Here is a 23634-nt window from a genome sequence, read left to right as displayed (position 1 = left end):
TCCCACTTTTGCCACGACAGCTTCTACAGGTCACCCCAGGTGAGAGGTCACACTCACTATAGACGTCACACTGCGGGTGGTTCCTAGTGGATATGTAGACGTCACACTGCGGGTGGTTCCTAGTGGATATGGAGACGTCACACTGCGGCTGGTTCCTAGTGGATATGTAGACGTCACACTGCGGCTGGTTCCTAGTGGATATGTAGACGTCACACTGCGGGTGGTTCCTAGTGGATATGTAGACGTCACACTGCGGCTGGTTCCTAGTGGATATGTAGACGTCACACTGCGGGTGGTTCCTAGTGGATATGGAGACGTCACACTGCGGCTGGTTCCTAGTGGATATGTAGACGTCACACTGCGGGTGGTTCCTAGTGGATATGGAGACGTCACACTGCGGCTGGTTCCTAGTGGATATGTAGACGTCACACTGCGGCTGGTTCCTAGTGGATATGGAGACGTCACACTGCGGCTGGTTCCTAGTGGATATGTAGACGTCACACTGCGGCTGGTTCCTAGTGGATATGTAGACGTCACACTGCGGGTGGTTCTTAGTGGATATGTAGATGTCACACTGCGGGTGCTTCCTAGTGGATATGGAGACGTCACACTGCGGGTGGTTCCTACTGGATATGTAGACGTCACACTGCGGGTGCTTCCTACTGGATATGTAGACGTCACACTGCGGGTGGTTCCTACTGGATATGTAGACGTCACACTGAGGGTGCTTCCTACTGGATATGTAGACGTCACACTGTGGCTGGTTCCTAGTGGATATGTAGACGTCACACTGCGGCTGGTTCCTAGTGGATATGTAGACGTCACACTGCGGGTGGTTCCTAGTGGATATGGAGACGTCACACTGCGGCTGGTTCCTAGTGGATATGTAGACGTCACACTGCGGGTGGTTCCTAGTGGATATGTAGACGTCACACTGCGGGTGGTTCCTAGTGGATATGTAGACGTCACACTGCGGGTGCTTCCTAGTGGATATGTAGACGTCACACTGCGGGTGCTTCCTACTGGATATGGAGACGTCACACTGCGGCTGGTTCCTAGTGGATATGTAGACGTCACACTGCGGGTGGTTCCTACTGGATATGTAGACGTCACACTGCGGCTGGTTCCTAGTGGATATGTAGACGTCACACTGCGGGTGGTTCCTACTGGATATGTAGACGTCACACTGCGGCTGGTTCCTAGTGGATATGGAGACGTCACACTGCGGCTGGTTCCTAGTGGATATGGAGACGTCACACTGCGGGTGCTTCCTACTGGATATGTAGACGTCACACTGCGGATGCTTCCTACTGGATATGGACGCATCCATGTGGCCCGGTGTGGTTACCATCTGGGTGCATTTGGTTAGTTCCGCAAATTAGGTGGCCTCAATCAAAATTTCAAAATCATCCGAATAATACTTTAATGGGGGGTCATTTTGATGGTAGTTGTAGTGATAGTTTTGGAGAGTGTGGCATGACATATACCAATGGTTTGACATGGCACAAAGCTGAATCCACCATCACCATCCCAGCGTGGCTGAATAAGTGACTCTGAGTATGTCCGAAACCACTACATTTCACAAGTGTTTTCACCTTGTCAAGAAGCCTGCACAAATTATTATTTTTACCTGCATTCTTACCCTAATGGGATGACACACGATGCCCAAGTGAAAATCCACTTCCAGGTTATACTAATTATTACCCCATATTTAAACTCTCTGAAATGCATGCACGACATCGTGGCGCTGCCCATCCATGTGCATCTCTTTCCTTTTACCCCAACCAGGCTACCTTGAGCTTGGTCCAGCAGTTAGCACAATTGGCCATCAAACACAACAAAGTAATCTCTAACAACCGCTAACTCTGTTTCTCAAGGGTTCACACATATGCTCACTCTCCGTGTGGCTTTGCGGTGCGTACAGTATTCATAACAATTATGATAACCGCTGTCGTAAATTATTAACCTGACAATGGCGCGGGTGACCTCGCGACCGACCGAGTGCAGGCAAGGCCATTCTGCAGCTGAGGAGGAGCCTCTCGGGGGGCAGCCAGAGGGAGAGGCGAAGGTCTTGGGGAGAGAAGGTGACGCCCCCCGTCATGCGACAGAGCTCGTATGGGCCGACGAGCACGCAGCAGCAACAGCAACAACAGCAACAACAACAGCAGCAGCAACAGCAACAACAGCAACAACAACAGCAGCAGCAACAGCAGCAACAGCAGCAGCAACAGCAGCAACAGCAGCAGCAGGGGGACTGCGAAGGCGGAGATGTGGAGGGCACCGAGCAGTGCTTGCCCTACCTCGTTGACGTGACTCCAGGTGAGTGCGGCCATGGCATAGACGCCGGTGGTGCTGCTGCCCGTGCCTTGTAATCCAGCACTGAAGGCAGTTCGGGTTGATGGATTACACCAAAAATGTTGTGAAACTCCCTTCTTGTGTGCGTTGCGGAAGTTCCATACTCTGGTGTTCCAGGACATGGTGGTACGGTAAAAAAGTGGACTTCATCTGCTCTTTCTGTATGGGATGGAGTGTTTATCCCCTGCATCAGTGGGTTTCTCTGGGTGCTCCGGGGTTCCTCACACAAGTAAGCACGAATTAATTGGCCGCTAACACCGTCGTATGTAGAGCACCGCAAAGTTTCTCTCTTTCAGAGCGAGTGAATCCTGTGTGGCGGTGGCGGCGTGGTACCAGTTGACATTGTTAGTGTTGTTCGTAAGAGGGAAGCATAACGCAAAATGGAGAAAAAACGTAATTAGTGAAATAATTTTAATGCAGATTTCTATAAAAAAAATATCTTTCCATATCCTTGGTGACAGTGGCCTTTAATCGATGTTCTCCATCTCTCGTCCCTCCAGCGATGAAATTGGCAAAGAAATTACCAACAACTTGAACTCATTAACAATGCAAGACAGATGACAATTTTTTTCTCACGTCTGTGTCTCTCTAGGAGGATCTCAACGCATTTTCTTTCTGCATTGTGAGGAGACGGCCATTGGCTGTGAACAGCACCAAGACCGATGCATTCAGGTGAGCGTCGTTCCGGCTGTATCGCCCTTACAAAGATCCCCCGTATAGCCCTAACATCCTGTTTAGGCAAGTGCTGCTAGCGAGCACCTATGAAGGCCAGCACGATACACGATGGGTGGGTGGCTAGCACCACGCCCAGCCGCCTTTGTCTCCCTAGTCGTGACATTTATCCTGCACCAGTTACTCATTTCTTTAAGGCTGAGTCGACCTAGGGTAGGCCTAGGACTGGTTACGATAATCGTCACTGGTGTTGGCCATGAGTGGGAATCGAACTTGGGTCGCCATATTTGTGGGAAAGTAAATTAACCATGACACTACCGCACCCCAATATATACATACACAAAGACAAAGATCCCCTGGATAGCCTTAACAGACTGTTGGGGCAAGTGCTTTTAGCGAGCGCCTACATACATACAAACATACAAGTACGAATGCTCACGAAAATATTTGCATGAATCAAGGTGGGGTACTCCATTCAGGTTGCATTCCCAATCAGTAAAAAAAAAATAGTCCAGACTTCTTCTAAAAATTTGATGTCATTGATTTGACATTCTGCACCATGAATGAGACAATGCAAACACGATGTTCATACAAATATTAAATCCCTACTTGTTTTGTATGGGTTCCCCTTTTTTACAGCATAATAACTGCATATCGTTTCTCTATAAATCTCAATTGCAGGCTGTGTCTGTGAAACACAGCACCTTCCTTTATGATAGTCTTGTGCTGTAAGAATGACACAAATATAAATTATAATTATTTTAACAATGTGTGCTGCTGTACTGTGTATGTTTTATGACTCTATGAGATGCAGGTGTATGGGCCTGGTATTGGACCTCGCCACTGCTTTGTCCATAAACAGGATGGGGTGGTGACCCTGGTGCCATGCGTACCACTGAACAACCTCACTTACGTGGATGGGCGGCCAGTCCATGAACCTGTGGTGCTGCACAATGGGAACACGGTGCGCCTAGGGTCGGGCACTCTCCTGCAATTTGTGTACGGACCTGGCTCCATTCTGGAACAGGAAATGATGGCCTTTGGAAACACGGATTTCACAGCGTCAGGGCCTATGGTGGCTGGCTTCGAGCACAACGAGCTGGGATTGAGAATACCTTCAACGGAAGCAAAAGTGGATGTGCATAGACCACAAGCACAGCCCTCATTGCCGCAAGGGCATCGGTATGGGTCTGTGGGAATTGAACAAAGCGAAATGCGACAAGGGAAGGGGGCGTTCGTGGAAACAGCACCCAGAGCTGTTGGCGCTGGACTCTGCTTCTCAGAATCAGCCGTGAGCGCGGTGGCTTCGGGAGTCTCACAGCCCGAGCCACGTCCCTGGGAGCCCAGTCTAGGCCCAGGTTTCAACCAACAAGGCCTGGGGGGATCAGAGAGAGCCAGAGCCAGGACCAGAGCCCTGGAACAGGGGGATCATCTCAGCAAGCCCTTGTCAGGACCAGAGCACAGCAAAGTCCAGCTCAGGTGAGAAGTAACATGCACCAGGACATTTTATATCTTTGTTTTTGTAAGGACATTACGCAGATGCACGACAAAGTCAATGCGCTCGAACCAGCATCATTAGAGCTAAAATGCAGTTTCTAAATTATTTGGCTTACACCGATACCTTCATGTGAATGTAAAAAAAATAGACTCGTACCATTCGATAAATGCATCCTGGTGTTTTTGTTTCAGGAATGCCTTGACTTCGGAGTTATATCAAAAACAAGCTGCATTTGAATCCATGTCTGTGGAACAGGTAGAGCTCCCCAACCCTCTTAACTGATGGCATTCACCCTCTCCTCCCGTCTCGGGCCCTGTGCTTATATCACCTTGAGTCTCAGAGAGGTTCCTTTCTTTTGTTGCCTTTCACAAAAAAATAAGAATCTGTAAACGTATTCACGGCTTAAATGTTTATGGTGATTAAATATCAATCAATCGATATAACTCGGCCATAAACACTGGAATGTAAATACCAATTCGTCACGCACGTGTTGGCAATGACCTGTGCTGTCTCTGTTACCAACAATGGGACAAAGCATCACTCAGCCAATGCAATTTATTCCAGATGTTCCCTCAGCACGTGAGTACGGCCCCTAGACGTTGTCTAATGTAGCACCTGCGTCTGTCACACACACAGACACAGGAGTCAGTGTCGTTGTCGTTGTTAGACTCGTGGGGCAGGGCATTTCTGTGGCCATCCACCCGATTGGGTCCACGGTAATGCGCGGTTGGATTTTAACGACCACTGGGCCCGGCTCCAGCTGCTCACGCATGGGGGGCAGCAGAGCTGTTGTGTGGGGGGCCACCGGTGCAGTGATTCACCACTAAGCAGAGTGACCTTGGGAGGAGGGAGGGGGGGTGACAATGAGGACATTTGGCAGTGCAGGCTTCCCCCCAGCACCACAATGACAGCGCCGGCCCCGACGACGACCACGCATGGGCACTGTGCTCGTTCAACGTGGCCCTGCGTGCTTGATGAGGCAGGGGTACGCTCGTGTGAAGCTGTGCACTTATAGTTTGTCCTTTGTGAGCAGGAAAACAGAGAGAAGCCTTCCTCATCTACATCAGAAGGGTAAGCCACCATATTCATAGTTATTTAAATTACTGCACTGTGATGAAGGTCATCGTTTATAGTGATTTCATTTCTTTATAAGAGACATATAGGCATGGGGTTGAATAATGGTTGCATTGTAGTGGAGTATACGAGCTGTACGTCCAGAGTTGTAGTCTTCAGTCTGATGCCAGACTATATCCGCTTTATTCACCGCTGAGTGATTTGCTACCATGGCATGGCGATGCTCGTTGAGTGCGATGGAGGCTGAGTGCTGAACATAGTGGCGTTTCTGCTGCAGGACGCTGCAGCGACTCCACGCCTACGAGCTTTGCCTCCCCGTCTACGTGGAGGTATCCTCCAACGGTGAGGACTCCTGCAGCCGCGGCCATCATCGCGGTCTCCTTTTCTCGCTCTCCCTCTGCTTCGCTTTCCTCTTCGTGGGGGGGCCGCTCCCACGACCACTCGCGGGCCCTCCCTCCATCCCTCTCCTTGCCGTCTCGTACCACTCACCGGCTCCTTGGTCGCCTTACTTCTTGGCCGGCTCTCATTACTGCCGCCTGGAAGTGGGCAGTGGGCGCCCCGCACGCAATGTGACCCACTCGTTGCAGAGGTTCGTGGTTCGAGCCCGGCGGCCGCCCTGGTTAATACTGCGGGTGTAGTGACCGGAAACATACTATGTGCCGTCTGCTTCACAGCGGACATTAAACATCCCACAACGTCATTCGAAATGATTAGGAGGCCATTGTGTTCCGGCATCATGGTCCAAATTTGCCAAATTCTAATATTACACCACAAATTACTCGATTGGGATTCCACACAGCGGCAATGATCACCTCCTCCTGGCAGAGGTAAGGCACAATGGTAATTGATATTTACCAAAGTCAAACTTGGACCTGTTGTTAATAAAGTTGCAAAAATCCGGTCTCACACACCGGTTTGCAACACACCCCACCAATGTTTACATTTAAATGCAGGGGAAAAAGTGTGTCTGATAATCCAGAAAAAACGGTATATATTTGTCTTTTATAGAATATCATTGATAGTCTGTAGGCAGTCGATGTATGTGGTCATTGGTAGATAACAAAAGGCAGAAAGATGAAGATGTTGGATTATTTGAACGAAGGGAGAAATTGTGACATCAAGAGAATGACAAATGCCAGGGAAAGTTGCAGAAGAGAGTGCAGGCTGTTTGACTTGTGGCCAGGGCCTGTCAATAGCCACGCATTGCATTGGGATGTTGACGTCATGTTCCATTCGATGTTGCTTTTCAATGTGTTGCCTGGATGATGACATGTCTGTAATTGAATGGCAGTAGCACTCGCCACGTGAAGGTTGCCACTTCCCCCCTCCACCCCCTGCTCTTCTATCACGAGGCCTGTGAACTCTGTGTTTTGCCAATGGAATTTTCAGCCGAGGAGGAGTTCCTGGATGCGGTGACCTCTACCCCGTCGGACATCCCGCCCACGTTCAGCCTGGGACCGGCCTACACCATCTACTCTGCCTGCCGTTTCCTGCTGTCCAGCCAGGGCAGCTGCTCCCTGCCCTCGCAGCAGCAGCAGCGGTGGCGGCACCAGCATATAGCGCATCTCACAGAGGGAGCGGCCTCACGCATAGAGGGGACAGTGCAGGTGGGCATGGGCACGCGACTGTGCTGTGTCTGTGCATAGCTTCACACGCACACTTCACGGCACCACGGTCACACAAAAAATAACATGTGACAATCACACAAACAGGAACATTCCGTGGACACTAAGGCCTTGATTTCAACTGGAGAAGTTCTGGATTCATTGGGGGCATGAGAGATTGCTTTCTAATCACAGTCCACTGCTAGGTTTAGTTTTTTATATGATCTTGTTTTTTTTGTGACCAAGATGAAGACCTGAAGCTAGATGGTTGAATTGTTGTTGGGTTTGGCAGAAGGAGGTGATGGTGACGAGGTAGTGGTGGTGTCGGCGGCATCGGCTGTGTTGGCTGCTTGGCTTCCTTGCCTTTTCCCTGTTTGTCATCATTTGGGAGTGATTAATTTCATTATTTGGCAGTCAAATATCTCCTCTGCCAATGTGCTGCAATTTTGACTGCGTTATCCACAAGTGGGCGCTGCAGCATCTCGCATGCCTGCCACTGGCTGTTTTGTGTGTGCATGTGTGCGTGTGTTCACGTTCAGGCCAGTGGACGGGACATGATGGTGAGCGGTTTCTGGATGGCCAACACCTCAGAGTTGCTTCACTTCTTGGAGCAGGATGGTGACCTCCGCCCTCTCACGCTCCCAGCGCAGGAGATGCTGTCCTCCGCCGTCCACACAGCATTCAGGTCCGCAATTGGTCTCCATGCATTCTGACCACATGACTTTGAATTCTGGTTCATTTAATGCATTTTTACTTTTTGTCCATTGAAATTAAAAATTTGCAGAGGGCCCCGTATCTTAGCCTGCTGCATTTCCCTGTGCCTCATGTGATCTGTGACTCACATAGACACATCAGGGCTTTCAGTCTTATAAAATTGGTCAAATATAACGCATGCAGAGCTTTGTAAATCCATTGTTTAACGAAGGCCACCCCATGCCGTGTTTGCCATTGTGGTTGTTTGAGTAGACTTCATCGCGCTGGTCGGTGTGTGTTAGTGAAGGGGTTCCCAGATCTGGTTCGGATATCGCTCACCACTGACGCTAACCATGGGCAGGAATTAACCTCAGCTTGCTAAGTTCATTGTGCAGTGCGATAGCCACTGCTTCACTGCTCCACCCCCTCCAGTCTTGACCCATGTGTGCGCTGTGTGCTGTGACCCACAGCAACCTGGTGGAGTGCTTGAAGACGGAGCTGAGTGTGCGCCTGCCCGTGTTCCTGCAGGACCCACAGACCCTGACCGCTGGGGCACCTCAGATAGGTGAGGTCTCACGCTGAACTGGCAGGGATGTGACGACATGCCACCCGTGACAATCGGTAATGCCACATGCTATCAAAGTGGTAACACGTGTTTCACGATTTTGAAACTTAGAGGGTTGCTTCTCTCATCTCCTTTGACCGCTTCACGCGGTGCTTGTGAGCAGGTCCAGTGCTGTCTCTGCTGACGGAGGTGATGTCAATGCTGAGGACGTTCAAAACCAACCCCGCGCTGCTGGTGCAGATATTTGCCCGCGTGTTCACGCTCATCACGGGCTGGCTCTTCAACTCGCTGCTCTCCGACGTGGATCTGGGCCTGCGCTCGCGCTACTGGGCCACCACGCTGCAGCGCCGCCTGCTGCCCCTGGCGCGCTGGGCCGAGGGGCAGGGCCTGGAGCGGGCTGCGGCCTGCCACCTAGCACACATCGTGCAGGTCACAGCAAACGCACTGCATGGACAAACATGTCCTCTATTAGCACAGAGAAGAATCACCAAGCAGCAGGGCTCTCTCACAGGATGATTCTGTATTTGGATGTTTGGCCAGTTTTACTCGTGGGAGAAATTCAGAATTCCCCAAAAAAATGCATCAATATTCTTGAAACATTCCCAGATGTTTCAGGTATTCAGTTGCCCATCATAGCCCATCACATCATCTCACCACACCATTATATCCAGATCCCAGTTAAAATGAAGCGGCCATTAAAATGAAGAGCATAATGGCAGGCAGTCACGTGTTGCTGTCCGTCCCAGTTGCCCACGAGGGTTGGGGTTACAATCGAAAATCCTGCAGCAACATTGCCAGCAACAATTTCCCTAAAAATGCCTCGACGGATCCATGGCCTTTAGCGCAAAGTGGTGAGCGCTGGTGGAGCGTGCCACGCACGTGTTGTTTGTACGTCGCAGATGTAAATCACCTTGGCCGGTAGCAACTCCCAATAGCCACTAGAGACGTCATCTTTGAGCGACATCTCCCATGTAAACGTGAGTGATTTCACACGAGAGATATTTAAAATTGATGATCGGTGCATAATCAAATGTCCGTGGTCGTTTTGACCGAGGGCACCACGTCAGTGCTTGTCGACGGCATCGAGGCATTAACAGTGAGTGCTTGCACGGCTGCAGGCCACGGAATTGCTGACCATGCGCAAGTACGAAGTGAGCGACGTGCGCGAGATCCTCGTCACCTGCTACCGCCTCAACTCGCTGCAGATGCGGGCCCTGCTGGAGACCTACCAGTACGCGCCCGACGAGCCCAAGATACCGCAGGCAAGAGGCCTCGCCGTGTCCCCACAGCCGGCGCGGTGCTCGGCTCGTCTGCGGCGAGGATACAAAAGAACCGCGTGGTTCTCACTCGTGCTCTGTGAATGCCCCACACACGCCTGGCATTCAGCCGCTTCAAGGATGTTCCTGGTTCCTCTCCCATCTTAATCGAAATTTGATGCTGAGCTCTCGATTCTTTATGATAACTTCTTTTGCAATTGCTTTTGACTCGTGTATCAGTGTCTGTTTACATATTTTTACAAGTCACCTCATATCTGTTTAATGTTTATTATGTTCTTGTCAGTCTAAAACTATTCTGAGCAAACTTATGTATTTATTATTTATCATTCATGTTTATACAATATTTTCAATATCTCATGTGGCTTGGTTATTTTGGCACCGATTTCTATTTCCTTCATTGCTGTACTTTGGTTTCTTGAATTCTCATCCTGGTCTCTTAAGTTCTTATCTCATTAACAAATAAACTTGACTTTAAAGAATAAAGGATTAGGCACTTGAATGACTAAGCAACAGTCTGCACAGACAGGCCTGTAACCTGCTTGCTGTGCTGCCACCGGATAGCCCTGCAGCTTGGGAATGTCGTGCTCATGATGTGCGCTGCACAACCAAAGCCCTGGTTTACAGGGGTGCACCACCATCGACACAGGGATATGACATTTAGCTCCGAGAAAAAACTTTTTATGTGAACTTGGTGTGTGTACGCATCTGTGTACATGCATCTTGTGCACATGCATCTTGTGCACACGTGTGGGTATGTGTCTGAGTGCATCCACGTGTGTATGGACATGCATGTGTGTTTGCGCTCCCAGGAGGTGATTGAGCAGGTGGTGAGCATGACGCGCGACACGACGGACGCGGTGTGGCTGTCCCAGCAGCAGGAGGTGAGTCGCCTCGAGAGCCTCGAGCTGCGGCTGCCCTTCCTGGTGCCCGGGGACGGCTACGCCTGCGAGGGCCTCGCCGCCATCCCTGCCGGCCTGCACCACTTCCTGCAGCCCCTGCTCCTCGCCGGTAAGTACACACACATGCACGCAGAACCAGTCCTCGGTCTCCCCTAGGTTGACTCGGCTCAAATGAGTACCTGGTGCGACGGGTAAACATGGCCACTTGAGAGACAAAGGCGGCCGAGTACCGTGCTGGTCACTAACCCCGTCATGTGCCATGCTATCTTTCATGAGTGCTCGCTAACAGCACTTGCCCCAAAAGTCTTAAAGGCTATACGGGGGATCTTTATCTTAGCGTGTGGTTGGGTGTGAGGAGGAGTACCTCTCGCTGTGACGCTGTGACGCTGTGACGCAGGGTTGTGCAAGCTGCTCCCACAGCCGTGGACGGGAACCTGGACCGTCTTCTTCTCCGGCGACTCGGATCGCCGCTCCGCTGCAAACTCGCTGTCCGAGGTGACATGCGCAGTTCACACGCGTTTATTCACGTGAATGTCCATGCTCGTACGTGCACAGAAGTGCAGTTCATGTCCCCACCCATAACAACATTTGTGACACGTGCGCAACATGTGAGGGCCAGATTGGCTCTGCCCTCCAATAAGAGCAGCTGCCACAGGGCTTGCAGGAAGGCGCAGTGGTAATGCTCTTGCCGCGCAGCGAGAAGGCCCTGGGTTCGATTGCTAACTCGGTTACCTTTCTGTGTGGAGTTTGTTCTGCTCTTTTTCTGCATGGATTTCCACCAGGTTCTCTGGTTTTCTCTCATAGATTAAGAACGCCGCACAGTGTAACAGGCATTGGCCAAACATCCCAGTGCTGAAAATTCACTGGCGAAGTACTCAATTAGGATTACACGCAGCAGCAACATCACTCCTGCTGTGAAAACTTGGCAGGACCCTCCTCAAAAAGGGTGTTAAGACTCGGTGAGGCTTTCCTGGTTAAAGAAGCATAACATTAATATTTAATTAATATCCGTTAATCAGCAGAGAGACTGGCCTTCTACAGGTGGGGATGCTGTGTTTGACGTCGTGTTTCATTTTGACTTAAAACTTTCGTGACTACTCCTTGGTTCTTTCGGTAAAGTCACGTAGAAAGAAAATAAATTAAATATAAATTAAACTTTCGTGAATGCAGGAATTCATAAAATAAAATAATAAATAATAAGAAAAAACACTAATGTAGACTGTAGCTTGGTTCTTAATCGGAGTGAGCGTACTGACAGTCTATAATGTAGACTGTGGCCTGGTTCTTAAGTATTGTAAGTGTACTGGCAGTCTATAATGTAGACTGGAGCCTGGTTATTAAGTATTGTGAATGTACTGGCAGTCTCTAATGTAGACTGTAGCCTGGTTTTTAATGAGAAATGCGGCTTGTTTTGCAACAGGTCTCCGTCATGATGGGGGAACCGGAAATTGTGCAGATAAACCTGCAGAAGCGCCAGGGCCTCGGCTTCAGCATCGTCGCTGCTAAGGTTGACCCTTCACCGGACACGTCCACACACATAACTAACTTTAACTCTGAACGCGGCCCGCTGAACCGTGCCTGTGTTTCCAGGGACCCAGGCAGGCGAACATCGGGATTTACATCAAGTCGATCATCAAAGGTGGCGCCGCTGACCTGGTAAGCGCCGTGTTCGCCGATGCAAACCAGCGACTGCACACGCGCCGTCACATGCGGTGCTTCTGGCGCACACAGTCACCGTCAAGAGAATCGCTCTCATGGCATGCAGACGCCAACGTGGCCGTATAGTCCAATACATAACCAGGCATTGCTCACCCTCAACATGCCGTGCTACCTTCTTCAGTAAGGTTTGTGTTTAAAAGTGGAAATAAACCACACAATGTGACAGGTATCAGCCAAACATTTAAATCCTGCAACATTTCCTGTAAATTACTCAACTGGGATTGGACACAGCACCAACATCGCCCCCGACTGCAAATAGTTGGCAAGACCGTCCTGAATGTAGTCTGGAGACTCGGTGAGGCTTTCCTGGGTAACAAGCACAATGATAACTCAATAATAATAAAATTATGTCGGTCCATGTGATATTGAAAGTTCACGTGGGATGTTGTCAGGTACTGTGGTCCCTGTCAGGAGCCACCGACTGGGCCCCAGGCTGTGGTCCAGATATTGTTATAATGATTACTCAAATGTTCATAACCGCTGTGCTCATTATTCAGGAGCTCCAATTCGGAGCCCTCTTCACCCACAGGTTTTTACTGACGGTTAAATCCACACGTGACGTGGTGCTGCATTGCATTGCATTCACCATATACAGGCACTGAGAAAGTGTGTATAGTGTTGTCTGCACATCTTAGGAATGCGCTTAAAAGCAACCTGGCAGATGGGAGATGCCTGTTTAAATTCCTCAAGTGCTGTCCTAATATCCTGAATCCTATCCTTGTAGTGACATACATTGGTTACTACGTGGCACAGCGCTGGCTGCTGGCAGGGAAGGGGATCTGCAGAGTGAAGCAGCCCTGATTGAGAGCAGGCCACGTGACAGACCAAAGAGGCATCGAGGGTAAAGGTTACGGAGGGGACGCGCCGAGAGCCCGCTCATAGGTTCCAGAAGGGGGGCGTGGCCGGGGCGGATCGAGGCCACGCTGACAGCATAAAAGGGGACCCGAGCGAAGGCTCGAGGCAGTCGTTGGAGTGAGATCCCCTCGTCGTCGTCGTCGCTGCTCTCGCCTTGGCCGCTGTCGTCATCCACTTGATCATTGTGCTGCTAGCAGTAGTTGGCTGTCTTCGTTCAGCGCCGTCAGTGTCAGATGGCTAGCGTTGTGTTGTAGGGTAGCAACCAGTATAGAGTTGCATTTAAGTGAGAGACAGAGCGTTGTGTAACAGTGCAGAGCGTGTTACCGTGTACTCAGTGTTCATTAAAGAATTGCCTCCAAGAGTTACATCTCCAAGTCAGTCACTACACTTGTAATAAGGACACATCAGCATCCTTCACTTTGGAGAGAGTTCAGGCTTTAAATATGGATGCGTGCATCGTTAGAAGGGGCAGTTGTTGGGTGGTGGGAAGTTGATCAGATGGCTGTGGCATGGTGCCGATTGTGTGTCTCGTGTGCGTGCCAGGATGGGAGAATCGCCAAGGGTGACCAGCTCCTCTCCATCAATGGAACAAGTTTGATCGGAATTTCAGAAAAACGGTAATGAACCGAAAACCACCTGATTGTGAAAGCTGTATATGACAGAGTGCACGGTGTTTCGATTAGCAGGGTTGGCGACGTACAGTCCGAAATAAGTTCAGCATACATAAAGGGTCACGCAGTGGTAACAGTCATGACTCACAGCAAGATGCGCCTGGGTTTGATGCCTGATTCAGACACCTTTCTGAGTGGAGTCTTTTCTCGCCCTGTACTGCATGGCATTCCTCCAGGTTTTCCAGTTTCCTCACACAGCTAAAACAAAGCATATAATGCAACTATTATTGGCCAAAACATTCCAATGTTGAAACATTCTTTGCAAGTTATTTAATTGGGATTACACACAGCAGCATCACATTCTGCTATGAAAACTTTTCAGGACCCTTCCGAAAATGAGTCTTGAGGCTTCCCTGGATAAGTAATAATAATGATACTGTATACCACACGGCTTTGAAATATGCACTAGTACCTCCTCGTCCAGGTCAGTATTCTGTGAAAATGACCACCCAAATCCCAGAGGTCATTCACAGCCATTGCTCAGGCTTTGCAGTCTGAATTCCCCTGCCAGGGTTTGTCTGCACTCGTTCTTTGTAAAATGAGACGGTACTTAACATCCGTGCGGGAAAAACATTCCATTGGAGTTGGAAGTGTCACCTCGGTGGCTTCCACCGAGTGAGCCTGCTGCACTCAACGCACAGTCCAACGTGACTCCCTCCTAGCCGGCCGTGGCTGTCCACCTCCCACACAAACCCCCCTTGGGCTGCCCAGAATCCTGCCCGTCTGTCGCCTTCGAGCACGTGCCCCACTCTGCAGACGTCCTGCTGTGTGTGGCCTGCAGGGCAGTGGAGATTATGATGAATACCGGATCCGTGGTGGCACTGGACGTCGCTAAAAACGCCGCTCTCTTTCACAACTTGGCGGATACGCTCAGCCATCCGACGCCCCTCAACAACCGCGGTAAGCTGTTGCACGTCGCCCAGCGTCCGCAGGGTGCGCGGTCCACACGTCGTTGCGCGGCACGCAGCCTGCGTCAGTGACGCACGGAAATCGGCGAACGCTGTTGTACATTCGGTATGCTGTGCGTGGGTGCGAGCGACCCTCAGTGGTGCGGCGGACGTCCCGCGCAGCACGTCCCAAGAGCGAGAGCTTCACGACGCAGGCGTGGCAGGAGAGGGACCACGCTCAGGGCAGCGCTGCCCACAGCCAGGTGGGTGCACGTCCAGCCCCTCGCTGTCTACATGCAATGCACAATGTAGTTTTATATAGAAAGATATATTTTTATATACCCACATTATTTGTAAGGCATGTGCAATTGCTGGGTATTTCCAGTTTGAAATTAACGATGCGTTTTGGCCAAACCCTCTGATCACTTTGCCTGATTGTCTACAGGGTAAGTCCCTAATAGCAAAACAACTTCATACAAACATATCGTTCCTTTTAGATAATCTTTACAAGAGTTATCATGACCCCCCATTGTAGAAACAGATGGTGAGACAAACAGATAAAGCTAATGCATGACCGCTTTAAACCACAGTTGTCTAACTTTAAAAAGGAAGGCCTTGAGCAGGGGCAGGGAATAGCATAAAAGCTGTCCTGGTGGTGCTGCTGCTGTTAACTGTGTTGTGGGCAGGCAGGCCTAGCTCTGGCTCCTTTTGGATGGAGTGGCCAAGAGAACCGCCGTGTGGGGGCCCACATTTAACTGTCATTCACCTCCAGCAAGAGTGGATTTTGATCGTGCAAAAGGGACAGTTGGTGGTGCAGGGCCTACCCCAGCACCCCGCAAGTGCCGGCACTGTGGCCGATGTAATCCTGTGTCGCAACGCACAGTTTTCTGTAATAATCCGTGATGTGTGGCTGTGACTGTCATGCAGGTCGACGTGTTGAGGCTACTGGAGGTTGAAATCAATCGGCTGAACTCCCGGCACCGCTCTCCTCTGGAGGAGGAGCAGCTGCAGAACCTGTGGATTGAGTACCAGTCGCAGCTGGGTAGCCAGCACGGGGCGGTGTCCCAGCTACCACTGCTCCGCCACCCCCTTCCCGGGACGGCCGCACCCAGGGTAACGCTCCCTCCGGCAGCGGCGTCCGCCTGAACCAGGCCCAAACTATAGAAGCAGGGCACCCCTGACGTGCGGTCTGTAAGGTGGCAATGGCTGTGGTGTGGGTTTATATTTGGGTGGCTGGGTGGCGCTGTGGTAATACTTCTTTCCTTGGTGCAAGAGGAGTCTCGGTTCGATTCCCAACTTGGATACCTTTTTGTGTGGAGTTTGTATCTTCTCCCCTTGTTTTGCATCGGTTTCCCTCCATAGCTACATCGGTATGATGAACCATTACACCACGATGGTAGCATCCATGATCATCAGACACTATCGCCCACAGTAAAGCGCTCTTATGTGGCACTCACAAGGATTTTGGTCTCTATGTAAACAGTAAATCATTTGGTTTGTACGTTACTTTGTGTATGTCTACGAATCTCTATGCAAGTTTGTTTTAAGTTTGTCATTCTCAATCTAACTCTATGCAAATCCCTAGATATCTCTGTGGGTCTATGCAAGTCTGTGTACGTCTATTGGTCTCTTTGCATGTCTGCAAGTCAGATGCATGAGGACACTGGAACTTTGTTTATTTTATTTTATTTTACCACTGCCTTATTTATGTAGCGATGATTGCATGTAAGCGGGTGGCTCTCGCTTGTGGATTTGAGCCAAAGACAATCTCATTGGCTGAGCACACTGCCTGATGTTTTATGTTGCAGTCCTCAGCGTTCAGGCCAGCGGCATCCATGTTGGAGCTCTCTTCAGACACCCTGGTGACACAGGGCCAGTACACGCACCCAGCGCTCCAAGCCCGGCTCGGACAAGCGCTGCCGGCCTGGTCTGACCGCAGCCTGGACCCCTGGGAGCAGCGTAGACATTCTCCGGAGCCAAACCAAATGGAGGCGGTTCATCTGGGCACAAGCCAGACACTTCACAAATTACCTTTGCACCCAAACTCAAAACAGCAGCAACCTCAGTCAAGTCCACTTTCGTTTGTGACTTCAGCTGGAGCACCAGTTGGCGGCAGAGAAAGAACGACTCATCTGTCACCTACTGGAGAACCAAAACTCCCATTTAAATCCACAATACCTGGCGTTAATGTAAACATGAGAAGTGATGGTGAACGGCATAACTCCTCATTCTCAGTCAGTCAGCACACAGTGCCACAATTGAAAGCCCTGCAGTCACCCACTTATCCCCCTCAATCCGGGCCGCACTCAGGTGGTTTTAATGCAAGTGTGAAACACAGGAGAGATTCCCAGCAGTCACTCGTGGAGTCTCAGGTAGAGATGGAGGCACCGATGGGATCGGTCTCCTACACAGAGCCTCCTGCGGGCCCTCACTCTGCTCAGTCCCCAAGTGGTCTCTCCCCAGACCTAGACCCCGATTTAGCAGCAGGGGGTTTCCGCCCACTGTTGTTCCGGGCACCTGTCCCCCAGGAGGCCGAACGAAGCTCCCCGGTTCCCGCCTCGAGGTTTTCTACAGGATTCTCTTCAGCCTCCGATGGGAATCTCAATCAGCTCCTGCAGAGAGGCTTATTCGAGCCCATTCTAAACTTCTCAAAGAATATGGACCAGACTCTCAATGCTGTGCACCAGGGTTTACCCACAACACAAACAAACCCAGATGACTTTAACGGAAATCCATATGACTTACAAAATACCGTTCACTTTGTGGAAAATGGCAGTGAAAATCAATGTGTACCGATCCTTAATCACATGTTATCACCACACAAACAAACTGCAAGTCTACACGAGACAGGAGAATTGCGCAATGAATTCCCTTGTGATTGTGATCGTTTAGTGGGAGAGAGCGGAGTGGAGGACCCCCCCTGCAGGCCCCGGCAGCAGCAGCAGCCCCACGAGCCCGCAAGACGCCACGCGCCTGGGTTCACTGGAGCGAGCACTGGCGAATCAAAGGGCACAAGGCGAACCTCCTGTAGAGTCATCCCTGATGTACTTTCTTCCATCTCTGAGGAGATGTGGCCTGGAAATGCCCAGCAATCCACAGCAACTGAGCAACATTTCTCAACACACATCAGAAACCCCGAGAGAAATGCTTTGGGTGTTATGGACGCAATACAAAAACCCACACATGACAAAATAATTGCAGTGGAACAGACTAGACAGCTTGCTAGAAACGTTCAGGTATCCCATGATGATGTAGAGGTATTGCCCATGATTAAAAATAAAGGGGACCAGCATGTAAACATGTCTGCTGCTAAAGAGAGTGAATGTATTGATCAGTCGCCAAGTTCTACAATGCACAAGTTTGCAGAAGATGGAATAAAACCCCAGTTTGTAGAAAAGGTGGACATGAAGGTTCAAGTACCAGGAGGCAACGAAGATCCCAGTCGCCTCTCCCCATACTGGAATGAAACAAAAGCTTCAGCAGGGCCAGAGCCATCACTCACAACTGGAGGGAAATTGCCCATTTTTAGATCGCATGGAATACATTCTGCAGGCCCCATAACTCCTCAACACACCACAGCAGATATTGCTGACGAAATGAAGTCTAAAGTCGTCTCAGATGGAGGGACGTCGCAGCGAAGTGATGCGCACAGGAAGTCGCGCTCCCGTGGGCTTCCACGCGTAACGACCGAGACGCTCACCCTAGCTCTGCGGGAGACGGAGCAGTCCTGGGAAGCACAGGCCACAGGCCCCGTCGTCTCACAGCCCCCTAGTGCCGCCGCGCCCTTTGCACCGCAAACCTATCAGTTTGTGGCTCCCAATGAACACTTGCAACATAGCCAACTCCGCGTGAGCCCTGACCCTGCATCGACAGAACCTAAGGTTGGTGAATTTAGTCAAGGAAATTTGGAAATATCTTCTTCAATGGTTAACTCACACTTCGAAGCAGATACGAAGGCCAAAGGTTTGACCAATTTCAGTTCTGGTCCTTCCAATAATTTTACAAGACATACATCCAATTTTACGGGACATTTTTCACAGGAAAATATTCAAATGGCAAGTGACCAGCTTGAGTCAAAGCAAAGTCCTCCAAAAGTTGAACTAACTCGGTCAAGTGGAGATGCCAACTCTCAGTGGCATGTTGCTTTGATGCAAAATAATAGATCACCTTTAGATTGTTACTTGGATGAAACTCATAGAGATGTAGAGGTTATGTTTTTCAATGACATTCAACAAGCTCCTGAATACTCTCCACACTTGAAACAAGTTGCATTCCACCCTTCCATTGAGGCCATGGACCCTCACGGAGCATCGGAGAGAGGCATGGCCGAAGAGCTTAGTCAGCATCCCGAGGGGCGCGAGCTCCCCGCGGAGGTGGTGCACAGCAAGGATGCGAGGCAGAATGAATCAAACAAAAACAACAGTTCTCATCCTCCACTGAGATCTCAGCCATCTTCACAAACCCCCTTTGTTCTACCAGGAAGACAATTGTGTAGTGATTTTAAAACACATGCAGATATCGCTTTTCCTGCCGAAATAAATCCTGGAGCTTCACCACAGCAGGGCGATGATAAACCTCATGATGTGCCCAAAGGTGAAATTTCCAACGCTTATGCTAATAAACTGGAGCAAACTGCCGATGACAGGGTTCTAAATAATTTTCAATTGAGCCCAGTCGATCAAACTATTGATACTCATTGGGAAAACTTAATCCACAGTCAGCTTGATAGATATCTAGAGAGTCCACTTTTAGATACCACTTCCTCGAGTTCTAGTGAAATACGAGCAGTGCATTCCTTGGAGGTCCCACCATTACCTCCATCATTGCCCCTGCCTTTAGAAGCTGAGATGTTCACAGAGTCGGCCTTCCCACCCCCTCCATCACCATCTATCCTGCTGCTTGATGATTCGCCCTGGGTAGAAAGGACAACTGAGGTGGGATCGGCTAATGAATGCGTTCCTTGTAATGGGGGACACTCCCATGAGCATCCAGATGACGTCCAATTTTCTAGAGTAACAGCCCATACTCTCAGGACCTATAGCTCTGCTCCTCAGGACCAAGGGGATGTGTCCTGGGCTTTGGGACGAGCATCCCTGAGAGACGGTCGACCGATGAGAGTGGTGGACGTGAGGGAAGGCACTGCTCGAACGGACTTGCAGGTCCTGGACAAGAGAGACTCTTTTCGAGCACAAAAAATCTCAGGGCTGAGGCTGAACCCAAGTAAAGGCTCAGGGCAGCATGAGCCTCGTCCACCAGTGGCTGTAAAACCCAAAAGCCTGACATCTGAGCCTCAACCAGTAGTTCAGCAATCCGGCAAGTTCATGAGATCTGGCGTTTACAAGCCACACATACTACGGCAACAGCATTCAAAGCCTGAAGGTTCTGCAAACAAATTGTCCTCGATGGGTGATGAACACCAAGATTCCAGAGACTCTCCTCACCGTCAGCACCCCCCCTCCCCCAGGTGAGCAATGCAGATGATACGTTAAAGACCAAATGATCCAACAGTATTTAAACAGTTTGACATTGTTCTGTGAAGGAGTCTTAAAATTAAACGTAAAAAAATATGTAATGGTTCCTTTCAAAAAATGTGTACTTTATAGTGAGGTTTAAGTTGTTTGGTCAGGTTAAAGCAAATTATAGGAAAGCGATAATTCCCTTTTACTAAGAATTGGCCCTTCACGCAGAGGCCAGAGAGGAATAAGCTATGTCCTGTAAAGGGCCATTGGCTGAAACGTCACCTATTAGACTTTTGAAACCAATGTTATTGAAGAATGTCTTGACTTAAAGCTTTCGTGACTGCAGGAATTCATATTCTTTGGGTCTTTCGGTAAAGTAATATAAAGATAGATTTGTTTGAACCTATCTACGTGACTTTACCGAAAGACCCAAAGAATATTGAAGAACGTGTTGAGGTTTTTAGTTGTTCGTGTTTGCGCACCACTGCCAACGCAGTATCATGAAATAATTTGTTTCGATGACAACGGGGTATATTGCATTAAATGCATATGTGATTTAGGAAATATGAAAATGGGCAATAATTGGAGTACAACGTATACAAAAGTTTGCAAGTTTGTGCGAGAGTGAACACTCGTCACAATTTTCTCAATCGCAGCTTGGCTCTGGCTCAGCCTCACGCTCAACTGAGCGAGGCTGGGCTCACGGGAATCCTGAGTGTGGCTGGGACTATGCTCAGAGCCGGCTCAAGTTGGACATCTGTGAAAAAGAGCTTTATAGCTTATCGGATTCCTCCAGTATATATATTCACTATTCTGAAGTAAAGTGTGGCTTTAAGCCGGCTCACTGGATCTCGACCCGAGGCTGATTCAAGCCATGCCTACGAACGGAGACCTGCCTCGAGCACGGCCGCATGTGTGGGGTGGTCGCATTGCGGCGCGCGCGCTGACGACCACGTGCTGCTGCTGCTGCCGTGTGCACCGCGCAGTGAGGCCGAGCAGGACGCGGCTCCCGGCGTGGAGACGCTGCCCTTTAACGAGCGCCTCCGCCTCTTCCGCCAACGCGAGAGTCAACGCAAGCACACGTGACCCTGCTCTCCTCGGACGTTGGAAAGTGGTGAAGGCTGACGAACCACGCCGCACGGTATTAGTCTCAAACGCCTAGCCTCGCTCGAACGTCGGGCACAAGTAACGAAAAGCAGATCACTGGACGCATCCATTGTTGCTGGTGGTAAACATCACGGCGCAGAGTTCGTGCAACCACAGCAGCCAGAGCTGCTGTGGTTGCACGCATGCCTTGCACTGATTTCAGCCGTATTACGAGTGGTGTAAGGCTGTAGACCATAGCTCAAGTACAAGTGCCTTGCCCTAAAAATAGCTGCAAAATTTCCAACCTGTGCATAATAGGGCTATATGAGGGTGGGTCATGGTTGATTACCTAACTTTCAGTATTTTTAGCAAAACTATACAAATGTAAAGCTCAAAAGCAAATATAATCACTGCAAAATACCACGTACAATTTATGAAAGCAAATATGTCTAGTTTTTATTCCCTGACACAATGTATGCGTGTATACAATAGAAAGGCGGCAGGCAAGGCAGGATTACACAGAATGACGATACACAAGGAGAGAGGGGCAGCGCGTTCAGGCTGGATTTTAAAAGAGGCCTCAAGCACTGAAACTGGTTGCCCACGGGCCAAACGCTTTTCCTTCACTCTTCACGTTGGTCGCTGACCTGTGTGTGCCGCCTCCATTGCTTGTCCTCGGTAACCTTCATTTCCACAAGCGCCCCCTTCATTCGTCTCCTTCCAACACTGCGACCCTCTGCCTGTCTCTTGGTCGGTTTCCTCCTCCTGCGGCGTCCCCGTTCATCAAGCCGTGCACTCGGAGATTGTGTCCACTTCAGCTCTTCTCTCTCCTGATGACTTCCATGTTCATTCTTCTTTCGTATGCTGAACTTATTTTGCACCGTACGTAACCAATCGTGCTAATGCCGTTAACGATTGTCCACCAAGACATTGCATCTTGCACATGTGCCAATTTTCAAAGGTCACAAGTTTATTTAAAAGGAAGTTTGAATACTCTTCTAAATGTTTTTTTTATGATTTCAATGCCTGCGGATTTCCTTTTCACAACACCCTATTTTACGCACATTACTACCTAAATACATAGTCTGCCACTACCTCCACACTTTAACTGATAGAGGTGAAGGAAAGGGAGCATCCATAATCAATGCCATGCACTCTGTTTTAAGTAAGCTCATGTTCGGTCCAGTGTCCAGTTTTGGTGCCTAAAACTGCCAAAAGTTGCAATGCCTTCTTCACGAACAAACATATATCATCTACACACTGCAAGTTTCTTTGCTACAAGTGATCCATTGTGATGCTTGTTTTTTAGCACTTATTAGTGGTCCTCAGCCATTGAACAACCACCGTTTACTTTCCATAATTAAGCAGTCATTTAGTGCTCAATTTACTGACCCGAGAGGGGCGATGGGCTAAATCAAACTTGATCATGATTCACAACCTCACACTTATGAGCACATTGCCCTATCGGCGTGAGTTTTGTTGGCGATAAATGTGTAAATACATCGCTATAAACGTATATTCTATATCAACGCTTGTCCAACGACCAGAGGTTAATTGAGGGATTGGTCGTGTGGAATGAGGACGATGAGGCCAAAGTGATTGTGTTTTGCTTGAGAGTTGACACACCGGACCTACATCACTAATTACAGCTTCTGGCAACCATCCTGGTTAAACTGGCTGGGTGTGATCTCATGCAAGCAAATACGTATACTGTATTGTATATATTTCCTTTACATTTTCATGCAATGAAATGTGTAATTTTATACGTAGGCTTTTACAACCATTATGAATCAATTGTGTGTATATAATAAGGTATCAAGGCTAGATATTACGCATGCTCTAAATGACAGACAATTTATTTTAACATTTATATCATCACCCTGTAAACTAGCATGTTTTCTGGTTGGTTGATTTTGGATTTTATTGATGTACACTAATAAAAAAATCCGTGCATATTTATGAAGTTTAACCTCCATTTAGAAAATGTGTTACCTAAGACAAGTGGGCCAATGTGCAGCTCTTCAGGAAATGCTGATGTTTTTCGGCTAATACCTAAAGGTTGTTAACCTTTTACATGCTTTATGTATTTTGTGAAACTCGTGGTTTTCCAACCTGCACTACAATATTATGTATGTTATGATGGCTTATTCTCGTCATGTACAGATTTCACCCTCAATTTTTATTGTGGTTTTGTTAACATTTCCCTTCACCCTCAACATTTATTGTGATTTTGTTAACCGTTCCCCTTGATTTCAATGCACAACCCATTACTATGTTAGTTTTGACATAAATTAAAGTGGCAGCATCTATATTAAACTCA

At 49.2% G+C, this 23634-nt stretch overlaps 1 protein-coding gene across 1 annotated transcript in view; it reads left to right on the top strand.

Annotated features, from left to right (window-relative positions):
- LOC133341214 (uncharacterized) overlaps positions 1–23634 on the top strand; it is a 34227-nt gene extending 10593 nt beyond the window's left edge. Inside the window, exons 5-25 of the mRNA XM_061549673.1 lie at positions 2008–2319; positions 2948–3027; positions 3842–4506; positions 4717–4780; positions 5559–5596; positions 5877–5941; positions 6989–7206; positions 7743–7888; positions 8367–8461; positions 8625–8890; positions 9580–9723; positions 10548–10746; positions 11035–11132; positions 12058–12144; positions 12228–12293; positions 13755–13828; positions 14664–14782; positions 14929–15032; positions 15697–15882; positions 16578–20233; positions 21215–23634. Coding sequence (XP_061405657.1) covers positions 2008–2319; positions 2948–3027; positions 3842–4506; positions 4717–4780; positions 5559–5596; positions 5877–5941; positions 6989–7206; positions 7743–7888; positions 8367–8461; positions 8625–8890; positions 9580–9723; positions 10548–10746; positions 11035–11132; positions 12058–12144; positions 12228–12293; positions 13755–13828; positions 14664–14782; positions 14929–15032; positions 15697–15882; positions 16578–20233; positions 21215–21314 — 6782 coding nt within the window. The 3' untranslated portion in view covers positions 21315–23634. The remainder of the gene's footprint in view (positions 1–2007; positions 2320–2947; positions 3028–3841; positions 4507–4716; positions 4781–5558; positions 5597–5876; positions 5942–6988; positions 7207–7742; positions 7889–8366; positions 8462–8624; positions 8891–9579; positions 9724–10547; positions 10747–11034; positions 11133–12057; positions 12145–12227; positions 12294–13754; positions 13829–14663; positions 14783–14928; positions 15033–15696; positions 15883–16577; positions 20234–21214) is intronic.

The sequence above is a fragment of the Lethenteron reissneri genome, chromosome 11 (genome assembly GCF_015708825.2).
Source record: "Lethenteron reissneri isolate LAM-NWPU_2019-01 chromosome 11, ASM1570882v1, whole genome shotgun sequence".
Classification (NCBI taxonomy): domain Eukaryota; kingdom Metazoa; phylum Chordata; class Hyperoartia; order Petromyzontiformes; family Petromyzontidae; genus Lethenteron; species Lethenteron reissneri.
This window is presented reverse-complemented; position numbering and strand designations above follow the sequence as displayed.